This window comes from Peromyscus californicus, unplaced genomic scaffold (assembly GCF_007827085.1).
Source record: "Peromyscus californicus insignis strain IS unplaced genomic scaffold, ASM782708v3 Scaffold_1__1_contigs__length_55948999, whole genome shotgun sequence".
Lineage (NCBI taxonomy): Eukaryota > Metazoa > Chordata > Mammalia > Rodentia > Cricetidae > Peromyscus > Peromyscus californicus.
In genome coordinates this window covers 36,606,258-36,625,011 of record NW_026294492.1, presented here as the reverse complement: position 1 = coordinate 36,625,011, position 18,754 = coordinate 36,606,258, and the positions used below count along the sequence as shown (strand labels likewise).

Sequence of the window (18,754 nt, the reverse complement as noted above, 5' to 3'; positions counted from 1 at the left end):
AAGCCTCCCGTTCAGCTCCCAGGTGCTTGAACCTGGCTGCCCAGATTCTCAGTCGGAAGGACTCACTACCTCGGGACATACTGGAACCAAGATACCTCTCCCTCGGGATTATGTTGCCTGCTCTTTGAACACTTCCATAGTAGGTCAGCCTGCAGGACATGGCCTGTGGTTCCCAGCCAAGCCTTTACTGTAGTCCTCTGTCCATCTTCTGAGTGTCACACCCCTTCGCTCTCTACCCCTCCCCTCTGCTTGGTCCTGCACATGGAGGGCAGCACATGCTATGCCTCGGAGCAGGTGGAGGGCAGGAACATATGAGAGATAGGACTGTGATGAACCCAGGACGTAGGCTACCCTCCCCGCGCGACTTTGGGTCAGCCTTTCTTGCAGCAGTCACCGAATCTCACTTCCCACTCGGCCACAGAAGGACCATAACAAGCATTTAAGCTAATATTTTCCTTTACATGGGTGCTTTCAAAGCACAACCCCATTTCTCTCTCAAAACACCCCATCATCTCTATGTCATGTGGAAAACTAGCATCATTATAACTGATCAAAATAAACAAACAAAGCTTGAGACAATGAGAGCAGGGGGCTGCAGGTGCCGTAGTTTTCACAGTCAATGTCTAGGGCCTCGGACTCTCTTTGGGGAGACCCCTCCCTGAGCTTTCAGCCATACCCCAGGCTGCTCTTGACCCACATGGACTGGTATACAAGTGCCGGCTGACCACGGAGGGGAAGGGCTGGGAGCCCCACTTACAATTCTTGGCTTGAAGGGGGGCTTGACTTTCTTCTGCTCCAGCAGGACCCAGTCAATCTCCTTGAAGAATGGGTGTTGCTTGATGGCGTCTTCCCCGTTCTGGGCTGCCACACAGCCCAGGCGCTTGTGGGGGTTCTTGGTCATGAACTGTGGGAGGAAGGCACGAAAGAATTACTGATGGAGGTTCCCGGGCATGGGTCATGAGGATCTGGGTTTGCACACTAGGGGCCTCACTCTCAGTGTGCTCTACTCTTGAATATGATGTAGCACGTGCCAGACAGCATTCTGAACATCGGACCGATATGGATTCATCTCCTCATGAGGTACTATGGCTATTTCTACTTTATAAGGGAGGAACTTAAGACACAGAGAGGTTAGTAAATTGGGCTAATGATGCACAGCTAGCAAGGTAGCAAGTTGAGATCAGGACCTAAGTCCTATTCTCGGATTGCATCAGATGCTCAAGTCTTTCAGCAGAGACTGAGATCTGGTAAGTCACTCACAGCAAGGAGGTAAGGAAAGATGACTAGGTATGCAAATGTATGCAAACATATGCAAATACAGGCAATGATCAAGGGTACCTCCCATCTCTTTCCTTTCCCAACCCTCCTCACGTGCTTTAGTTTGAATTTGCAATTGCCACACAAAAATGCCCATGTAGGGGCCAGCAAGATGGCCAGTGAATAAAGGTGCTTGCTTTTACCAAACCTGACAATCTGAGTTGGATCACTGGTGGACCCATGTGGTGTAGAGAGAAGCAAAGCCCGCAAATGGTTCTCTGACCTCTACATATACAGCATGGCGCACATGTACATGGGCCTGTACACACACACACACACACACACACACACACACACACACTTTTTAAAAATGCCCATGTAAGTTAAAGATAAAAATCATCACTTTTCAGTGTGCATAAGTAAGCGCACAGTGACAGGCTTCCATATTCTGCATGATGAGCTTATTTCTCCCAAACTAGTACATCCTGGGAATAAACATAACTTCAGCCAAATAGCTGAAAACCAGTATGAAATTCTTTCGTTGACAGGCACCAAAAATAAAGGTTGGGGTGTGTGTGTGTGTGTGTGTGAGTGTGAGTGTGTGAGTGTGTGTGTGTGTGTGTGTGTGTGTGTGTGTGTGTGTGTGTGTATGATGCGTGTGCTAGAGATCAAGAACAATGTTTTATAGGGCAAAGGTCAGTGACAGAAGAACCCGAGATGACAGACTATGGTGGAATTGCAAGGCTCACCAGCAAGAGAGAGCTTCTTAAATGGGAAAGGGCTAGGGCTAGAGGCTAGGGTCCTACCATGTCCCTCTGGTGACCTCGAACCCAAACCACATGGGCACACACTGAACTCTCTCAGATAGGAAGCCACAGAGAAGATGGGGAGAAGTGCTGAGAGGCCTCAACTCTGTGGAGGACTCATGGACTCTGTGGAGGACTCATGGACTCTGTGGAGGACTCATGAACTTCCTCTCCTTCACCTATGTGTCCAGAAAGTCACTCCTGCTCCCTCCGCTGTCCCACACTGGCCTATACTTTTGTTTGACACACCATGACATCTCAGCTGAGTCCTGCCTGCTCTCCAGTATCCCCCTGCAGTGCCTGAGCATTTCCTAAGACGCTACCAAGATGCCCATCCTTCTGCAGCTAGCCGGAGCACCACATTTCTTGTGGATCTAAATTATAAGCTGCCTAAAGGTCACTTTCCCTTAACGAGCTCTGTGACACATTCACCTAGTACACACTCCGTTCCCGCCTCCTACAGGGTGCTCAGTCAACTTTGAAGGTTGGGTAGGAGGCTGACGGCTGAGTCTTAGGGAATGGCGCAGGGTACAGGCCGTGTTAAGATGGCTACTTACTGTTGAACGGCTTGTTCTCCGCTTTGTGATACTAATGGCCTTCTCTAGATCCCGAACCACCTCCACATGGGTAACCTCCTTCAAAGACATAGCTCGAAGGACAGAGTCTTAGAAAATGTGGGCTAGAAACACTGAGTGACAATCTAAGGGGGTTGGGGTTCCCAAAGAAAAGTAGAGGACTCCTCTCTTTCATAGACTGCTCCACCTCCCTCTTCTGGCAGAGGAAAGATACACCTCAGGATGAGGCCCTGGGGTAACTCCTTGGGCCAGAGCTCTCCTGTCAGACATTAAGCAGTTAACACAGCATGACCTCAAACCCCTGAGTCTCTACAGGTCAAGGGTTTTCTTTTCTTTCTTTTTTTTTTTTCAAAATTTATTTTTTAACTTTTAAATTGTGTGTAGGTATATAAATTACATGTAGGTATATATGTGTGGGGATGTGCAGGTGTGAATGCAGCGTAGAAAGCTCAGAAGAAAGACTCAATCTCCTGGAGCTAGACTGGTGAACATCAACTGCACAACGTGGGTGCCCGGAATCAAACTGGGTCCTCTGTAATAGCAGTACGGGCTCTTAACCACCGAGCCACCTCTCCAGCCCCAAGTGTCAACAGTTTTCCTACTCAATGCTACTGACATTCTTGGCTGTGGGACTTTCCTGTGAACTGTAGGCTGTTCAGCAGCATCTCGGACACATCTCAGTCTGTCTTTACACATCAGCGCCCACCATGCTCCCCTGATTGTGTCAACTCCAGTATCTCCAGACATTGCTGGATATGTCTAGAGGGAGGGTGTCAAAACCATGGTGCTGTTTGGACCATCCATAGAGAGAGGGAGAGAGGAAGGGAGAGGGAGGGAGGGAGAGAGAGGGAGAGGGAGAGAGAGAGAGAGAGAGAGAGAGAGAGAGAGAGAGAGAGAGAGAGAGAGAGAGAAAATACACTTGGCTGCTATGTGGGCAGAGGACTCTCAGAAGAGAGTGTCTGCCAGGCACAGTCCTGCTCTCTCCAGGGCTGGAGATCAGCTGCCTGGGGCCAGGTGGGGATCTAAGAATTAGAACAGAAGACTCCCATCTCTACCCTAGCTAATCACTCCGGGATGGGCCTTGGTGGGGAACCCACTCAACAGCTGCCCCAAGGGCTCTTCTAAGTGCAGAGACAGGAAGACCTAGCATTCTGTGGAAGAAGCCATAGCCCCTTCTTCGAGAATGGGAAGATACATGTAGGGGCCTTCTAAGTTCTGTTCTGACAACGAAAGGTAAAGCAGTGAGAATCTGTGTCTATATCTTTCTGGTTTACACCTAGGGAAATTCTGGAAGGTTGTATAAAACTCTATTCCTGAGTCACCCACAAGGTACAGAGAGTAGGGAACAGGCGGATGGAAATGGGGACAAAATAAGGGCCACCGACAGCATCCCATGCTGCACTTTTGGCATTTTAAAGGACTCATTGTGTGTTTCAGTTATTCAAATAATTGAGAGCACAGGGCTGGGGAGGGACAGAGCAGAGACAGAGCCCAGGACTGGGTAGTGGCTTTATTCTACTCATAAAATAACCGAACAGGGGTCAGTGAGAACCCCAGCAAGGAAACATCAAGGGGATGGATCAAAGTGTGGTACCCAGGGGGGACCCTTATAGGCTTTGCTTTGGCCTACACCACCACCACCTTTCTTCTTCTTCTTCTTCTTCTTCTTCTTCTTCTTCTTCTTCTTCTTCTTCTTCTTCTTCTTCTTCTTCTTCTTCTTCTTCTTCTTCTTCTTTCTTCTTCTTTTTCTTTCTTCTTCTTTTTCTTTCTTCTTCTTCTTCTTCCTATTTCTCCTCCTCCCTCTCCTCCCTCCTTTTCTTCCTCCTCCTCCTCCTTCTTCTTTCTGAGACAAGGTTTCTCTATATAACAGTCCTGACTGTCCTGGAACTCACTCTGTAGACCAGGCTGACCTCGAACTCACAGAGATCTGCCTGCCTCCACCTCCCGAGTGCTGGGATTAAAGGCGTGCGCCACCACCACCCGGCTGCACATTCTTCTTAAGAGAAGGGGTTCAGATCAGTTCACATGGAGAGGGGTGCTACAAGCTGGCTTCTAGCTTCCTCTTGGAAAGGCAGGTCCGGTAAAGGAAGTCCTCGCTGCTAAGTACAGGCCTGTGCTCGGCTGGAGGCAGGGAGTGGACACTCCCCAGACAGGTGTGGCTCTCAAGCAAACTCCAAGTCACCTGCCACATCACCTTCTTGTATACCCAAGGCACTTCATCGTGTAAACTGGGGCAAAGAGAACAACACGGAGTTCTAGGAGCAGTCACCTTCCAGGTGGCAACAGACACTGCAGGCAGCACCTAGGATGCCCCAGGAGTTGCTTGCAGCTCCCAGGGGTGTCTGTGAGAGAAACTGACAACATCCCTGCCCTGCTGGAGGCTTTCCACTCTTGTGGGAGGAAACAGACTCCGGATGTATAATTTTTTTAATTAATTAATTTACTTCTGGGGTGGGGGGTGGTGAGTGCGGGCCCGTGAATGCTATGGTGTGCATGTGGAGGTCAGAGAACAACTTTCAGGAAGGAGTCAGCTCTTCCCTTCCACTGGGATGAAGCAGGATCTCTTGTTTGTGACATGCTGTGTGCTCCAGGCTGCAGCTTTCAGCTCACAGTGGCAATGTGGGGATGGTAGATTTGCATCACTGCATGGGGCTTTTTTACATGGCTTCCGTGGACTGAACTCACATCATCATCCTTGGACCCCAAGTGCTTTTACCTGCTAAATGCTCTCACTGATGCTGTGCGTTGTTTTTGAGACAAGGTCTCATGTAGTCCAGGCTGGCCTCCACCTCACTATGTAGCTGAAGAACGGCCTTGAATTCTTTCATTCTCCTCCCTCAACTTCCCCAGGGCAGGTATGACAAGCATGTGCTACTCTGACTAAATTATGCACTGCTGGGGGATTGAACCCAGGGCTTCATGCATGCTAGGCGAGCACTCTACAGCTGAGCCACATTCCCAAGTCCTCCACAGTTTATTGGAAGGCACAAAACGCTATGAGGATGAATGAAGGCGTTTTCAGGAAGTTTCCATTTTTTAAAGGTGTGAGGGTGGGGTAGAGCAAGCCTCCCACACAGCAGGGCACTTGTCCAGTGAGAGGCAGAAGAGGCAGCAAAGGGGACAGAGAAGAGAGGCTGCCCAGGGTAAATGCCACCGAGAAACCACAAAAGGGGCTTTAAGGAAGGGCTCAGCTAAGCAGCCAGTCTTCAAACATGGGAGCCATGGAAGGTAGAGGAACAGAGAGGAGTGAGGCGGGGGAAGGTGTGTGACTCCAGACTCCTGCAAAACGCTTGTAAGTCTAGACATGTCATGGCTTCTATTAGTGACGACCAGTGCTGCGAATTCCCTATCTGTCCTAGAGACAGCCAACCTTCTTCATCAAATCTAGAGAATAAAGTGAAGACCGTGAGTCCAGGGCCCACAGAACACGGCTGGTTTTGTGAACGTGGCTGTTCAACTTCTAAACTCTCAACTCTGGGGTGTTCTGAAGGGGAACAGAAGGCAGGACCGGAAGCCAAGGCTCCTGGGCTGTCACATGGCTCTGCCTTGGCTCAGTACTGTGATATTGGGCAAACTGACTGGTGAGCATATGCAGACACAGACACACCGACACAGACAGACACAGACAGACAGACAGACAGACACACACACACCCCAGAGGGGGCGGGAGAGGAAGAGGTGGGGAGAACACTTGTAGGGAGCAGAGCCACAGGTGAGAACAGTGGGTGACTCACAGCTTTCAGGATGCTGACGGCCTCCTTGCTGAGCCAGACAGGGTAGAGCACATCATCGTGAAGGATGGATTCAAACAAGTCGTCCTCATTGTCGGCTTCAAAGGGGGGCTGTCCAGCCATCATCTCATACATCAGCACCCCCAGGGCCCACCAATCCACCGAGGGACCGTACTCCAACTCCTGCAGGATCTGTTCAGGAAACAGGTAGTGTCAGTCAGGGTCATTTAAGAGCCTTACCCCAAGCAACACCCCTGCCACCAACTCTCACGGGAAGGTCTGCACCTCCGCATCCACACCTTCGCTTCCGACTTGTTCCACCATAGAGCAGAGCTGTGCTTTCTGAGAGGGAGGCCTACCTCAGCATCTCCAGGGAGGATTGAATGTGGGAAGCCAACAATCCCCTCTCCACAGTCAGCATCTACCATCTAACCTCTGGTGGAAACGAAAGTCAGTTCCTTTGTTTGAATGCCAGCTAAAGCTCCCGAGTTGCACTTAGGGCCACTTTCAAAAGGAGAGAACACAGTTTGACACTGAGCTCTGGGTTAGGGAGCAGGATGTGAACTTCAAAAGGCAATGCTGAGAGGGACATTCAGCAAGATCAGGTCCCCATTGTCACACACAGCTGGAGGGGAGGGCAGAGGCGGGTAGATGCTGACTGCCCAAATGGGAAGGAGTCCAGAATCTTTTTACTTTTTTTTTATTGTCCCTTGAGCTAGAGTCTTACTTTGTAGCCCTGGCTAGCCTGGAACTCACTCTGTACACCAGGCTGGCCTCAAACTCACAGAGATCTGCCTGCCTCTGCCTCTTGAGTGCTGGGATTAAAGGCGGGCACCACCATGCTTAGCTTGAACCAGAAAGCTGCTATTTCTTAAGTGGCGATAACACTAAGCTTATCGGAGCCTTGTACACCAGGGAAGGAAATAACAAAAAAGAAATCTCCTGCAGCCCACCCGTTCTACCCAGAAAGAACCACTAAGCTCTTGTCTAAGACCGTAAAGACCCGTTTCCATCATTTCTCCTGGTTCCCCGAGTCTCACCAATGAACTTCTCATTTAGTAGACCCTATAGATCCCAGGGCCTGTCCTTGGGCCAACCTCATGAACGAATGTTATCCCCATGGGCAAAGTCCACGTTCAATAAGTTCTATGACTGTCTTTGAATTTTATCTTTGACAATGGCCACCCAGCCTTAGCAATGCCCCCTCCTCCCAGCCACTGTTTATCTGGCCAAATGGGTAGAGTCAGAGAAGTCACTTAGGATGAACCCATGGAGGACATGCTAACCAGCTTTCTGGAGCAGTCCCAAATTAAACAGAAAGAATTCAGTAGATGCATCGAAGGACCCTGAGTCCACACATAGTCTAGGGATGAAGTCTTTGGGATGAAGATGACTGTGAGAAGCTGCAGCTACCTCAACAGTATTTTATCTGTTTCCTCAGCACGTAGAGTCTCTTGATTAAGTCATCAGGGCAGGCTATCTGTAAACTCAGAACTATAGGCTGCACTGGACCAGGGCCCCAGCCAAAGCGGGGTCTTCCCTCACCCTCCTAAGATCTAGTGGTCAGCCTGGCTTACCAAGTCTCAGTGGTGCCACTGGTTTCTTGTCCATCAAGGTCACACCTGTGCCATGTCTCCTCCAGAATGCCTTTTCAGATGTCCCTAGCATTCTCCTGTCCTCTCATATTCTAAGGCCTTGCCTGTTCCTAAGGTTTGTGGGCACTCCCCTTATAGTATTTCAGTTTTAGTCATTTTTTTTTCACAGCCAGCTTTCTCCCTGGAACATCTGGAAAGTACCAGAAAGTTATTCCCCACCATTTTCCAGAGTCTGCTCTTGTGGCCAGCCCATTCATACACTCAAGACACAGCTACCACTTCACACCTACACTCAAGACACATCTACCACTTCACACCTACACTCAAGACACAGCTACCACTTCACACCTACACTCAAGACACAGCTACCACTTCACACCTACACTCAAGACACAGCTACCACTTCACACCTACACTCAAGACACAGCTACCACTTCACACCTTCCACTGAGCCTGCTCCTATGGCCAGCCCATTCATACACTCAAGACACAGCTACCACTTCACACCTACACTCAAGACACAGCTACCACTTCACACCTACCACTGTACACTGTGTGCATCTTACCCAGTGTACCCTGTTAACTCTGAAACTCAGGGGCTCTAGCTGATAAAGTGACCACTTTAGCCATTTTGGGGTGGCTGGCTGGCTTCTGCACCTCTGTGGTTTGGTGGTTTGGCTATGCTCAGACTGGGCGATGCTGTGGAAATGGTAGGGTGGCCTTATTCAGCCTTCCCAGGTTCCCTTGGAGCCTTGTTTTTGGTAGAATCTTTTGCAAAACTCCTCTTAGGCTCAGCCCCAATTATCCTTGGCTTGATCATCTTGCCAGCAACAGAGCTGGGAAGGAGGCTAGAGCTTTGCACACCCACGGGAGGGTACCTGGTAAGGAAGCCAGCCCCTCGAGAGGGTCAAAGGTTAAGGCGAGAGAGAATAAGGCCTGATGGAACCAGATGGGATCCAGAGCTGACAGCCATTTCCTGAGGAGCAGGGGCCAGGTGTGGATAATGATGAGGGTTTGAAAGGTGCCAGAGGGGTGTGTGTTGGGGGTGTGGGGTGTGGGGAGAAAGGGTTTGGCAGAGCTGATCCCTTAGAAGGGAGTTCTGGTTTCAGAGCTAGCCTCTCCTACTTGAATAAAGGTGTATGCCTTCTGAAGCACTCCCACCTTTAATCCCATTAGAGTCTTAAAGCAGCCGGGTGAGATGGGCAAGGCAGGCATTAGGATTCCCATGGGAAAGACAGGAACCCAAGGTTTCAAAAGACTTCTCAAGGGTACGTGGGGACATCCTGGGCAGGTCTGGACTCAACTCTCTGGACTGTTTCTCATGCCCCATGATATAACCCAATGGTGAAGAGACCAAGGGAGGGTGCTACACTTGGCCAGGGAGCATAACTTCATTCCATCCTCCCACTAGCCCTTGTCAAGGCGGTCATACCTTCCTTTATCAGCTGTCATTTGCCTACCGGAAGACCAACATTTATGTGCTGTTTCCTATGCACTAACAATTCTGTACAATGGGCGCAAGGACAGAGTGGGCAGGAAGAGCTATGGAGTCTTGTGCTAAGCACACCCAAAAGTCCTGCTCGTGCACGACTTTACATGGAGGTTGACTGGCCTTCTCCTTCACTGTGAAGTATATCTTTTTCCTGGGCGGGATCCTTAACTATTGTCAACTCTTTGACCCTTGTGGCATTGGCTCACAGAGGAACAGGAATGGAAGCTTCTCAAGGCAAAGAATGAATGTAGAAGATGAGTTAGGGAGTCCCAGGGGAGACTCTCTCCTCACCTTTATTTCTCCTTGCTGCTATTCTTACTCAGGGAACACATTAACAGAGAGGCTGAAATCTCTGCTTTTAGAAGATCAAATCTCCTAGAAGCATCGAGATGCCGAACCCACAAGCCTCACTCCCGAGCTCTCCCTGGCCGTACTTGTGATGTCTGATCTGTGAACACATTGTTGACGGTCTGTCCCTTACCCTACCTGTTTATGTTCTTTGTTTTTTTTGCAGAAACTCTATCAATTCATACGGCATTGAGAATAAATTCTAAAACTAGAGGTTCAACACCAGCACAAGGAATCAAAGGCAGTGGCCGTTTTTCTTAAAGAAAAACCTCACCAGACATTCACTGGATGTATCGAGATGTAATCAAAGTATAAGTTGCTACATATATATATATAACCACAGGGTGAATCCTTTTTTGTACACTTAAAACATTTTTATATGAGTATTCGAAAGAGGAAGTATAAGAATTGCATATCAAAGACATATGGGTTCAAATTCCACGAGGCCATTAAAGCGGCTCCCACAACCCATGTGGATGCGTGAACCCTGCAGGTGTTCTATGTCCACAATTAGCGAGCGGGAGACTGTGAAGTGTTCTGGAAAGGCAGCGCTAACTCCAGGAGACACAGACAGGGAAACAATATCTAACAGTATCATTCTCAGGACCCAGAGAGAAATATGCCATGTAAACAGTTACATTCTCCAGCTGTCCCGTTCAAGTTCACTGAGATGGGAATCTTTTAAATATCTTGTGACACAGTGTCTCAGGAAGCTCAGGGTAGCCTCAGGCTTCCCATGCAGCTGAGGATGACCTTGAACCTCGGAGTCTCATGCTTCCACCTCCTGCGCGCAGGGACGGCTGTCTCGCACAGCACAGTCAGGATTGGTTTATGTGGTTGCTAGGCGTGCACTGTGAAGGATAGCTCAGCCTGTTGATGTGTACCTTGGTGGCCCACCTTCTTCCTGAGATGGATGTGAGGAAGTCTCTCCTCCAAGGGCACCCTTAGTTAGGAGGTTCATAGATCCTGTGGGATTGAGGTCATATTCTTGGCTCCTTTTATCCAATTTTGTTCATCATTACAAGCTCTAATAAGCCATTTGCTCTATCTATACTATTTTAAAATTTTTGTTATACTGATTAGAGCAGTGTGTGTGTGTGTGTGTGTGTGTGTGTGTGTGTGTGTGTGTGTGTGTGTAGAGGTCACACGTCATGGTGGAGGTCAGAGGATAATTTACAGTGGCTGCTTCTCCCAGTCTACCTTTCAGTGTGTTCTAGGGACTGAACTTGGACTACAAGTGATTTTTCTTGCTGAGTCACCTCACCAGCTCTCTAGTTATGCTACTTAAATCTCCTGAAAATGGTCAAGATGTTGTCATCCCTTGGCTTTTGCTCAGGCTGAATGTCGCATTCATTCATGCATGCATTCAAAAGACTATCGTTTAGAACCTGTGTGCAGGACCCTGAGAGTACCCGGACCCGGAGTGAAAACATAGGCCCTGCCTTGAGAGGATTCACAGCCTGGAGACGTGGCCCTTCCTTCTCTACATGGTTCCCACTCTGACCCTTCCTGCTGTTTCCATCAATGCTCTCCTCATCCCTATGGTTAAAGGAAACCTAAAATGTATTCTCTGCAAGTCAATTTCTCAATTTCAGATGCTCCATAAAGCCTTCTTGTATCCTCGAGGCGTTCTCTTGTTTTAGGTACCTTTGTTCTGATTACACATGTGTTGATTACACATGCGTCAGTCACTCTGTCTAGACTCTCCTTTAGAAGAGCAATCAGAGTCTCAGTCAACTCTCCATCCCCACATAGCCTTGTCTGGCAGATGCTCAAATAATGCCCAGTGGAAGGAAGCTTCCCCCACACAGAAAATGCTTAACGAGATTGGTACCTCTCTCCCATCTTAGGTGTCTCAAAACCATCAAATAGATTTAATTGTCTATGGGGCTATATGGCTAAGTATGAATCACCTCTGCTAAGTATCTCTCAGTTTGGGTCAGAGTGCTCTAGAAGGACACAAAGCAGTCACCTCATGGTGAGCACACTATTCCCTCAACTTTCACACGAGGTGCACACAAGGCAACCCCCTGGTGAGGCTCACAGTGGACATCTCTGACCTTTGCTCACACTGCCCTCTTGCTCCACACACGTACCTACTTGGTAGACTCGCTACCTCAGTGCAAACGGCAAAGCATTCCTGGCTTGGCTATGAATATTACACCCAGTGAAGCCACTTGCTGCCTTTTCAGTGAATTTCACTGTTCTGATTAGGAAGAAGTAAAAACTCTCTTGTAAGTCAACCAGCTTCTCTTAGTTCTCGCTCTGGTGGTAGTTCTGGACTAGGATGGATGCATGATGCTTAGCAAGGACTCATCCAAGCATGGGGACTAGCTTGTCATTCTCAATTCACCTATCTCGTCCTCGCTACATACCACCTCATCCTTCCAGAAAAATCACTAAACCAATTCCCTTCCTGTTTCTTACTCCTAGACTTTTTTGGAGTCTTCTCTTAGCACCCTTGGGCGACCCCCAGATGCATGGCATTGGATTGTTGCTTCAGCCCTGACACTGAGAGAGAAAAGCTAACTCCGCACACGAGGCTTACCTCGGGGGCTATATAGTCCGGAGTCCCACAGAAGGTGGTAGTTGTCACGCCGTTCAGAATCCCTTCCTTGCACATCCCAAAATCGGCCAGCTTGCAGTGACCTTCCGCATCTAGAAGGATGTTGTCCAGTTTCAAATCCCTGTAAGACAGGTCAAGGCCACATGGTTAGCCTCACACACACAACGGAGTCTTCTTGAGTTGGAGAGATGCACACACCCTAGGGAAATCGCCACTCAAGGGAGTCTTAGGGGAGGTTCTGACCTGCCTCAGACTAACCTTAGTCTAGGGGCATCTCCCAGTTAGTCAACCTTCAACAGTACTTACAACTCCTCCACAAAAGATAGATCCTCTATAGCCTCCTGGTTGCATTAAGGTTAAGACTCCTGTCATTTAGACCCTGCTGTGAGAAAGGAGTAGGACCCCTCTCCACATCCTTCACAAGTTAACTAGCTTGGGGAATACAGGGTGACATATACAATATCACTGAATCAGAGAAAACCACAAGAGTCTGAGCTGCTGGATTTCAGAGGGGGCAATGATGGGAGACTGGCATAGGCAATGAAAAGAGCCAGGCCAGCAGGCAGTGGTGCACGCCTTTAATCCCAGCACTTGGGAGGCAGAGCCAGGCGGGTTTCTGTGAGTTCAAGGCCAGCCTGGTTTACAGAGCGAGATCCAGGACAGGCACCAAAACTACACAGAGAAACCCTGTCTTAAAAAAAAAAAAAAAAAAAAAAAGAAAGAAAGAAAAAAAGAAAGAAAGAAAGGGAGGAAGGAAGGAAGGAAGGAAGGAAGGAAGGAAGGAAGGAAGGAAGGAAGGAAGAAAGAAAAGAACCAAGGAACAGTGGTCTTCAGGGGGTGGATGGAAGCTAGCTAGCATTTGGACAGACCACAAAGAGAGAAACCAAGGGAGGTAGAGGTAAATGTGGGGAGACCAGAGAGCAGGGTTCGTGAGAAGAACAAGATAAGACAGGTGTGTTAGAGCCAACCTCAGAGAGCCTGGGGTGTCAGAAAGAGGGATTTGAAATCCATGCTGAGGGGGATTGAGGCCTGCCTGCAGGAGCATAGTGCCTGAGCAAGACCAGTCCTCTGCGGGTTGCAGGCGAGGGAAATAACCTAGATCCAGATGTTTCTGTATAGGAGAGGTAAGAGTCATAGGAGCAGGCTGTCCTCAATCAGGATGTCTCCCTTGTGGCCCATTGTAACACTCCGGGGTTCTGAGATTTCTTATCTAAAACCGAGAGTCCTAGATAAGAATTTTCCCACCACCCCTGGTGTCGCGCCTCATAGAAGAATCTAAATATGCGGTTGGAGGTTCCCACTCTGTGTCTCTCTCAGCAGCTACTCTGGGCTGATGAGGTGGGCCATGAAAAGAAGGCCTCTTCCCCTACAAGCAGAGGTCAGGAAGGGCCATGCTCATGTGCCTGCTGGCATCTGAACTTGAGCTCCAGGCATCCCATGGGACCCAGACTGGAGTAGGGGTGGGGCAGGAAGTGCTTCTGGTCCTGCCTGTGTTGTTTCTGTGACCCCGTTTCTGCTTACAGCTGGGATTCCTTGAGAAAGTAGAAAGCACATAGAAAGTGCTTCTCTAAGCGAAAGCTCCCCAATTACTGAACAGTGAGCCTAACCAGCTGGGCCGCTGGGGCTGGGTCCTGACCCGGACCCTGGCACTGAGTGAGGGCTCAGCTCTGGCTGGGGTGGGAAGGCAGGGTTGAATGTCGGGCTGGGATCCAGGCAGCCAGGGTTTCATCACTGGCTGTGGCATAGCCCTGTTACAGTCCCCTTGCTGGACGGGTCCCCTATCTGTCCCGTTGGGACCACACACTGTTTGTATGCTTGTTTGAAGGACTAATGGGATGAAGTGTGTGACAGGTGAAAAGTTTTTATTTGATGAACTTCCTGCCTGGAGCATTCGAGTTGGAGGGACCGGGAAGGTCTTCCAGAAGTTTCATTATGTGGAATGTGGGGCCCCCGGAGGAGGCAAACATGCCTCCATGCTGTGGTACCCCCAGTTGCCTCTACAAGGTCTACCTGGATGCCACAAAGATCACGACAGCAAGGACTGTAAAACCAGTAAAAATAACGCTTCTGTTCGAGACTATGTTTACCCACCCACCTCTGGATTTCCAAGTCCAGCATTCTTGCTTGGAACACGAGTTCTGAAGAGCATGCTAAGCATTTTCTACCCTTGTAGAAGTACAAAACCAAAGGCGGGGCGGGGGGGGGGGGGGGGCGGCGGGTAAGTGATCTCTTTTAGGTGACCCGGGTCTCCCGCTCCAAAAGCTGCTCCCTTGGCTCTGTGCTACTCTCCTCTGGTCTTCCGGCCCTTTCAGGGCCAGCCACCACCTTAACTGGAAAACACCCCCCCGTCTTGCCCCCCCCCTGCCCCGTGCCTGCACTCAAAGCACCAGTTAAATAAAGCCTTTGTTGTGCTATAGAAGGGACTTATAATTCTTTTAACTACGCTTTTTTCATACAATATATTTTGATCATTTTTTTCCCTCCCTCGACCACTTCCACCTCCTTACCCACCCAACTGTACCATCTCTCACTTAAAAACAAAAACATGAAAATCCAAACCACCGAGCAAAACTACAGTAAGACAAAAAAACAAAACAAAACAAAAAACTAAAACAAAAAACAACAACGCACAAATAAAACAAAACAGAAATAGCATTAAATTCCTTTCATGTTGGCCAACTACTTCCGGGCACGGGGCCTGCCCTGGAGAAAGGTTGATATACCCAGCGACACTCGGGAGAGAAAACTGACTTTCCCTCTGCCGGGGGTATCCATTTCAGATAGCTTCTTGGTTGGGGGTGGGACCTTGAGTCCACTTCCTCCTCTCTGTGCTGGGACCTGTGCAGGTCCTGTGCATGCTGCCACAGTCTCTGTGACTCCATCTGGGCATCAGTCCTGATGTGTCCAGAAGACACTGTTATCTTGAAATAACCCATCACCTCCGGCTCTTACAATCTTTCCACCTTTTCCACTTGGAACCCTGAGGTCTGAGGGGTGGGGTGGGGGGCTGATGATAACATCTCACTTAGGACTGAGTGCTCCACCATCTCTTACTCTCTGAATATTGTCCAGTAGTGGGCCTCTGTGTTAATTCTTGTAGGCCTGGCTTTCCTGGAACTCCGAGATCCTCCTGCCTCTGCCCCTTGAGTGCTGGGATTGAAGGCGTGCGCCAATCACTGCCTGGCCTCTGCATTCATTCTTATCTGCAGGAAGCGAGGGAGGCGCTGGTCTACAGGCATAGCAGTGTGTCTGAAGGTTCCAAGCCAGCCTGAGTCTGGCTCTGATGTGCCTCAGGTTGCCATGTGGAACAATTTAGGTACCCACCAGGCCCCACCCTCCTCTCACGGATTTCCGGCTAGTTAGGGGCAGCCCCTCGTTTCTTCCCCGAAACCTGCTTTCCTTTCTCTAGTCCACTCCTCGCTGGCCTCTGCTTCCGGCCCTCTCTTCTCCCTGGGGAAGAAGTTGACCCAGCTGCTGTCGGATATGAGCAAGTCTTATGGGCGCCCTTGGCTATGACCTGAATTGGCCCTAGCCAAAACACTCCCACCCTGTAGCGACTGATGTTATGCATCCTACCTCTGGCCACTTCCTCCTACTCCTGTTCAGACATTTGAGTTTTTGAAGACTCTTGGTGACTTCTAGTCTTTCCTCTTGGGACAGAAGGTTTAGAAGACCCCCGGGAACCAGGCTGGCTGCTAACAGAACACCATTCCTCTGGAGGTCTTCAGTCTCATCACAAAGTGTTCATCCCTCTGGGGAAAGCTTGTCTGGTGCGGGGTTGTCAGGGGAAGCAGTGTGTGTGTGTGTGTGTGTGTGTGTGTGTGTGTGTGTGTGTGTGTGTGTGTGTTGGGGGTGGGGCTTTAGCAGATGGGATCCCCAGGGAAGCCAGGCCATGCCAGCTAAGGGAGGAAAGAAGATGTCCTTCCCCATGAGGAGGAAGGGAGATGGATGCTGGAAGGGAGCAGTGGAGGACAACATGGTCCCTGTTTCTTCCCTTCTCCTCTCCAGCAATGGCCGCCTCAGTGACTACTTTCTACTTCCCCAATCCTGCCCAGGAGCCTCTCACCTGCAGTTTTTAGTGCCGCTGACCCAACAGGAGTGGGAGGCCTCTCTAAGAGGAAGGATTGGGAAGAGTGGTGCCTAGCTCTGCCTTCTCAGAGGTCCAGCTGGAGGGCAGGGGAGGGGTTGGGGAGGCAATGGGGAGTCTTTCCTCCTGGAGAACTCCCAGGCACTCAGTACCTAGCCTAACATGGAGCAAGTGTTTAGCAAACATGACTGATAGCTTTGCAGAAAGACAGTTGCCCAGGTACTGACCCCATCTTAGTCCCCAAACACAAGGGCACATCCATAGTCTGGGACTTTTTCATTGGTCTTTTTTTTATTTTTAAAGGATTAAAGTCATTGTTTTAGAATAAAACATTTAGTACCACCCCTTTCCCTACAGATGAACCAATATGATAATCTTTACTTACTCAGTTTATTGCTAATCTAATTCATTTCATGTTTGCCTTTTTAGTAGATCATATACCATGTGTTCCAAAAAACAGAAACCTGAAATGTGATAGGGCAGACAGAAATAGTCCCTCTTTGGGCACAGACTCCCCAGTCACCCTTTCCTTCCTGACAGGTAATTAGTTTGTGTTCATTTCCTTCATACCCTGTTGGTCATGCTTTATACATAAATAAGAAAGTGTGAATACACGTTCATTTTGACCACTTTGAACAAAAGGGGCACTTTCCCAAAGAATATCTTCTTTAACTTGGCATGTACTAGAGATCTTTCCATTGGACTCATTAGAAAGCTTCTTCATTCTTTGTTTATGGCAGTATAGTGTTCTATCGTTTTTATCGAGGGACATTTAAGACACACCTAACATTATGCTAGTGCCCACAGTGTTGTTGGGAACAGTCTCATGCATGTGACATTTTACATCTATGTCAAGGAACTGTATGCACTTCCTAGGTGTTTCTCAATTTGAAGCAAGAATGTGGGTTTGGGCTGATATCACCAAGCTGCCCCATTAGAGGCCAAAACATCTAACCTCACATTGGCAATAGACGACAGTGCTTACCTCTCGACATTCTTACCAACTGTGCTTTGCTACCAAGCTGCAGTAGCATGCTAGGTTTAAATCGTATCTTACTACATTTAAACAGTATCTTACATTTCTGTAGAAGTTTGAGCATTTGCTTTCATATGTTTAAGAGGGAACTATAAGTGTGTGTGTGTGTGTGTGTGTGTGTGTGTGTGTGTGTGTGTGTGCGCACAGGCACATACTTTTTTTTTACTGTGGCATTTTTTTTGCTGATTCTCAGGAGCTATTTCCCATTAGGACACAGATGTGGTATAGAATACAATCTGCAAACACCTTTCCTCAGATTATTACTTGACTTTGGATGTGGCTCATGGAGTTTTTACTAATAGCATTTATTTTTTACATAACTGAGTGAATATTTAGTTTTATGAGTTTTGAATTCTGTGTCTTAATTTGAATGTTTTTCTTCCCTTTTTAAGTAATGTCTGTATTCTGTCAATGTTTCTCCTATTTATTTTGCTTTTCTTTTATAAACATAAATCTTGGGTGCACTTATTTATTCTGACAAAAGTCTGAGATACATCTCCAACTCTCCTTGTTTCTAGGAACCTGGAAGCAATCCCAATGTTTAACAGTCATCTTTCCCTCACTGAATGGAATACCACTCTTTGCAGATACTCATGGCCAATTACCACATGCAAATGGAGGTTTTGCCTCACTCTTCGCCCAGTAACATTTTTCTATAGCACACTTTTAATTACTCTAGATTTATTATATATTTAATACTCGGTGTGGCTGGTCTCCACTTTCAGAATTTCTTAGCTCTCAGAGTCTTGTTTGTTTTTCCATATGAACTTTAGAATTGTCTGTTTAGTTTTTTTTTTTAAAATCCTGGTTCTGTTTTTATTGGGAACATGTTCAAAGTTATAAATTAACTTGGGGAGAATTGATACTTTATGATGTTGGATCTTCCTGGCCAATACCTCTGTTTGTCTTTCCATTTGTTCAAGTCTTATTTGTGCCCTTTAGGAGGATTTTAGTGATTCTCTCATATAGATCTTGGGCATCTCTTGCTACATTTTATGGCAGGTTGCTAATTATCCCAATATACCCTTGCTTCCTTTGTAAGAGAATGTTGATTTTTTTTTAAAGCTATATAATTATAAGCTAGAATTCAAAGCCTCCCTTGGAGCTGGGCGTGGATAGGGGACTAAGTTCTAGCCAATCACATGTGCAGAACCTTTTCTCTACCCTTTCTCTTCAGGTCCTGCGGGAGGCTGTCCTGCATGGTGCTAGCAGCCACTTTTAACCATAAAGACAAGGATCAAGCCTTAGGAATGGTCGGTGA

At 48.3% G+C, this 18,754-nt stretch overlaps 1 protein-coding gene across 3 annotated transcripts in view; it reads right to left on the bottom strand.

Moving 5' to 3' along the window:
* The window catches only part of Prkce (protein kinase C epsilon), a 505,347-nt gene that overhangs the window by 27,119 nt on the left and 459,474 nt on the right, over positions 1–18,754 (bottom strand). For all 3 annotated transcript variants that reach the window (XM_052746469.1, XM_052746470.1, XM_052746471.1), the window contains exons 12-14: positions 12,353–12,491; positions 6,373–6,561; positions 758–904 (exon numbers count right to left, since the gene is read on the bottom strand). In XM_052746469.1, coding sequence (XP_052602429.1) covers positions 758–904; positions 6,373–6,561; positions 12,353–12,491 — 475 coding nt within the window. The remainder of the gene's footprint in view (positions 1–757; positions 905–6,372; positions 6,562–12,352; positions 12,492–18,754) is intronic.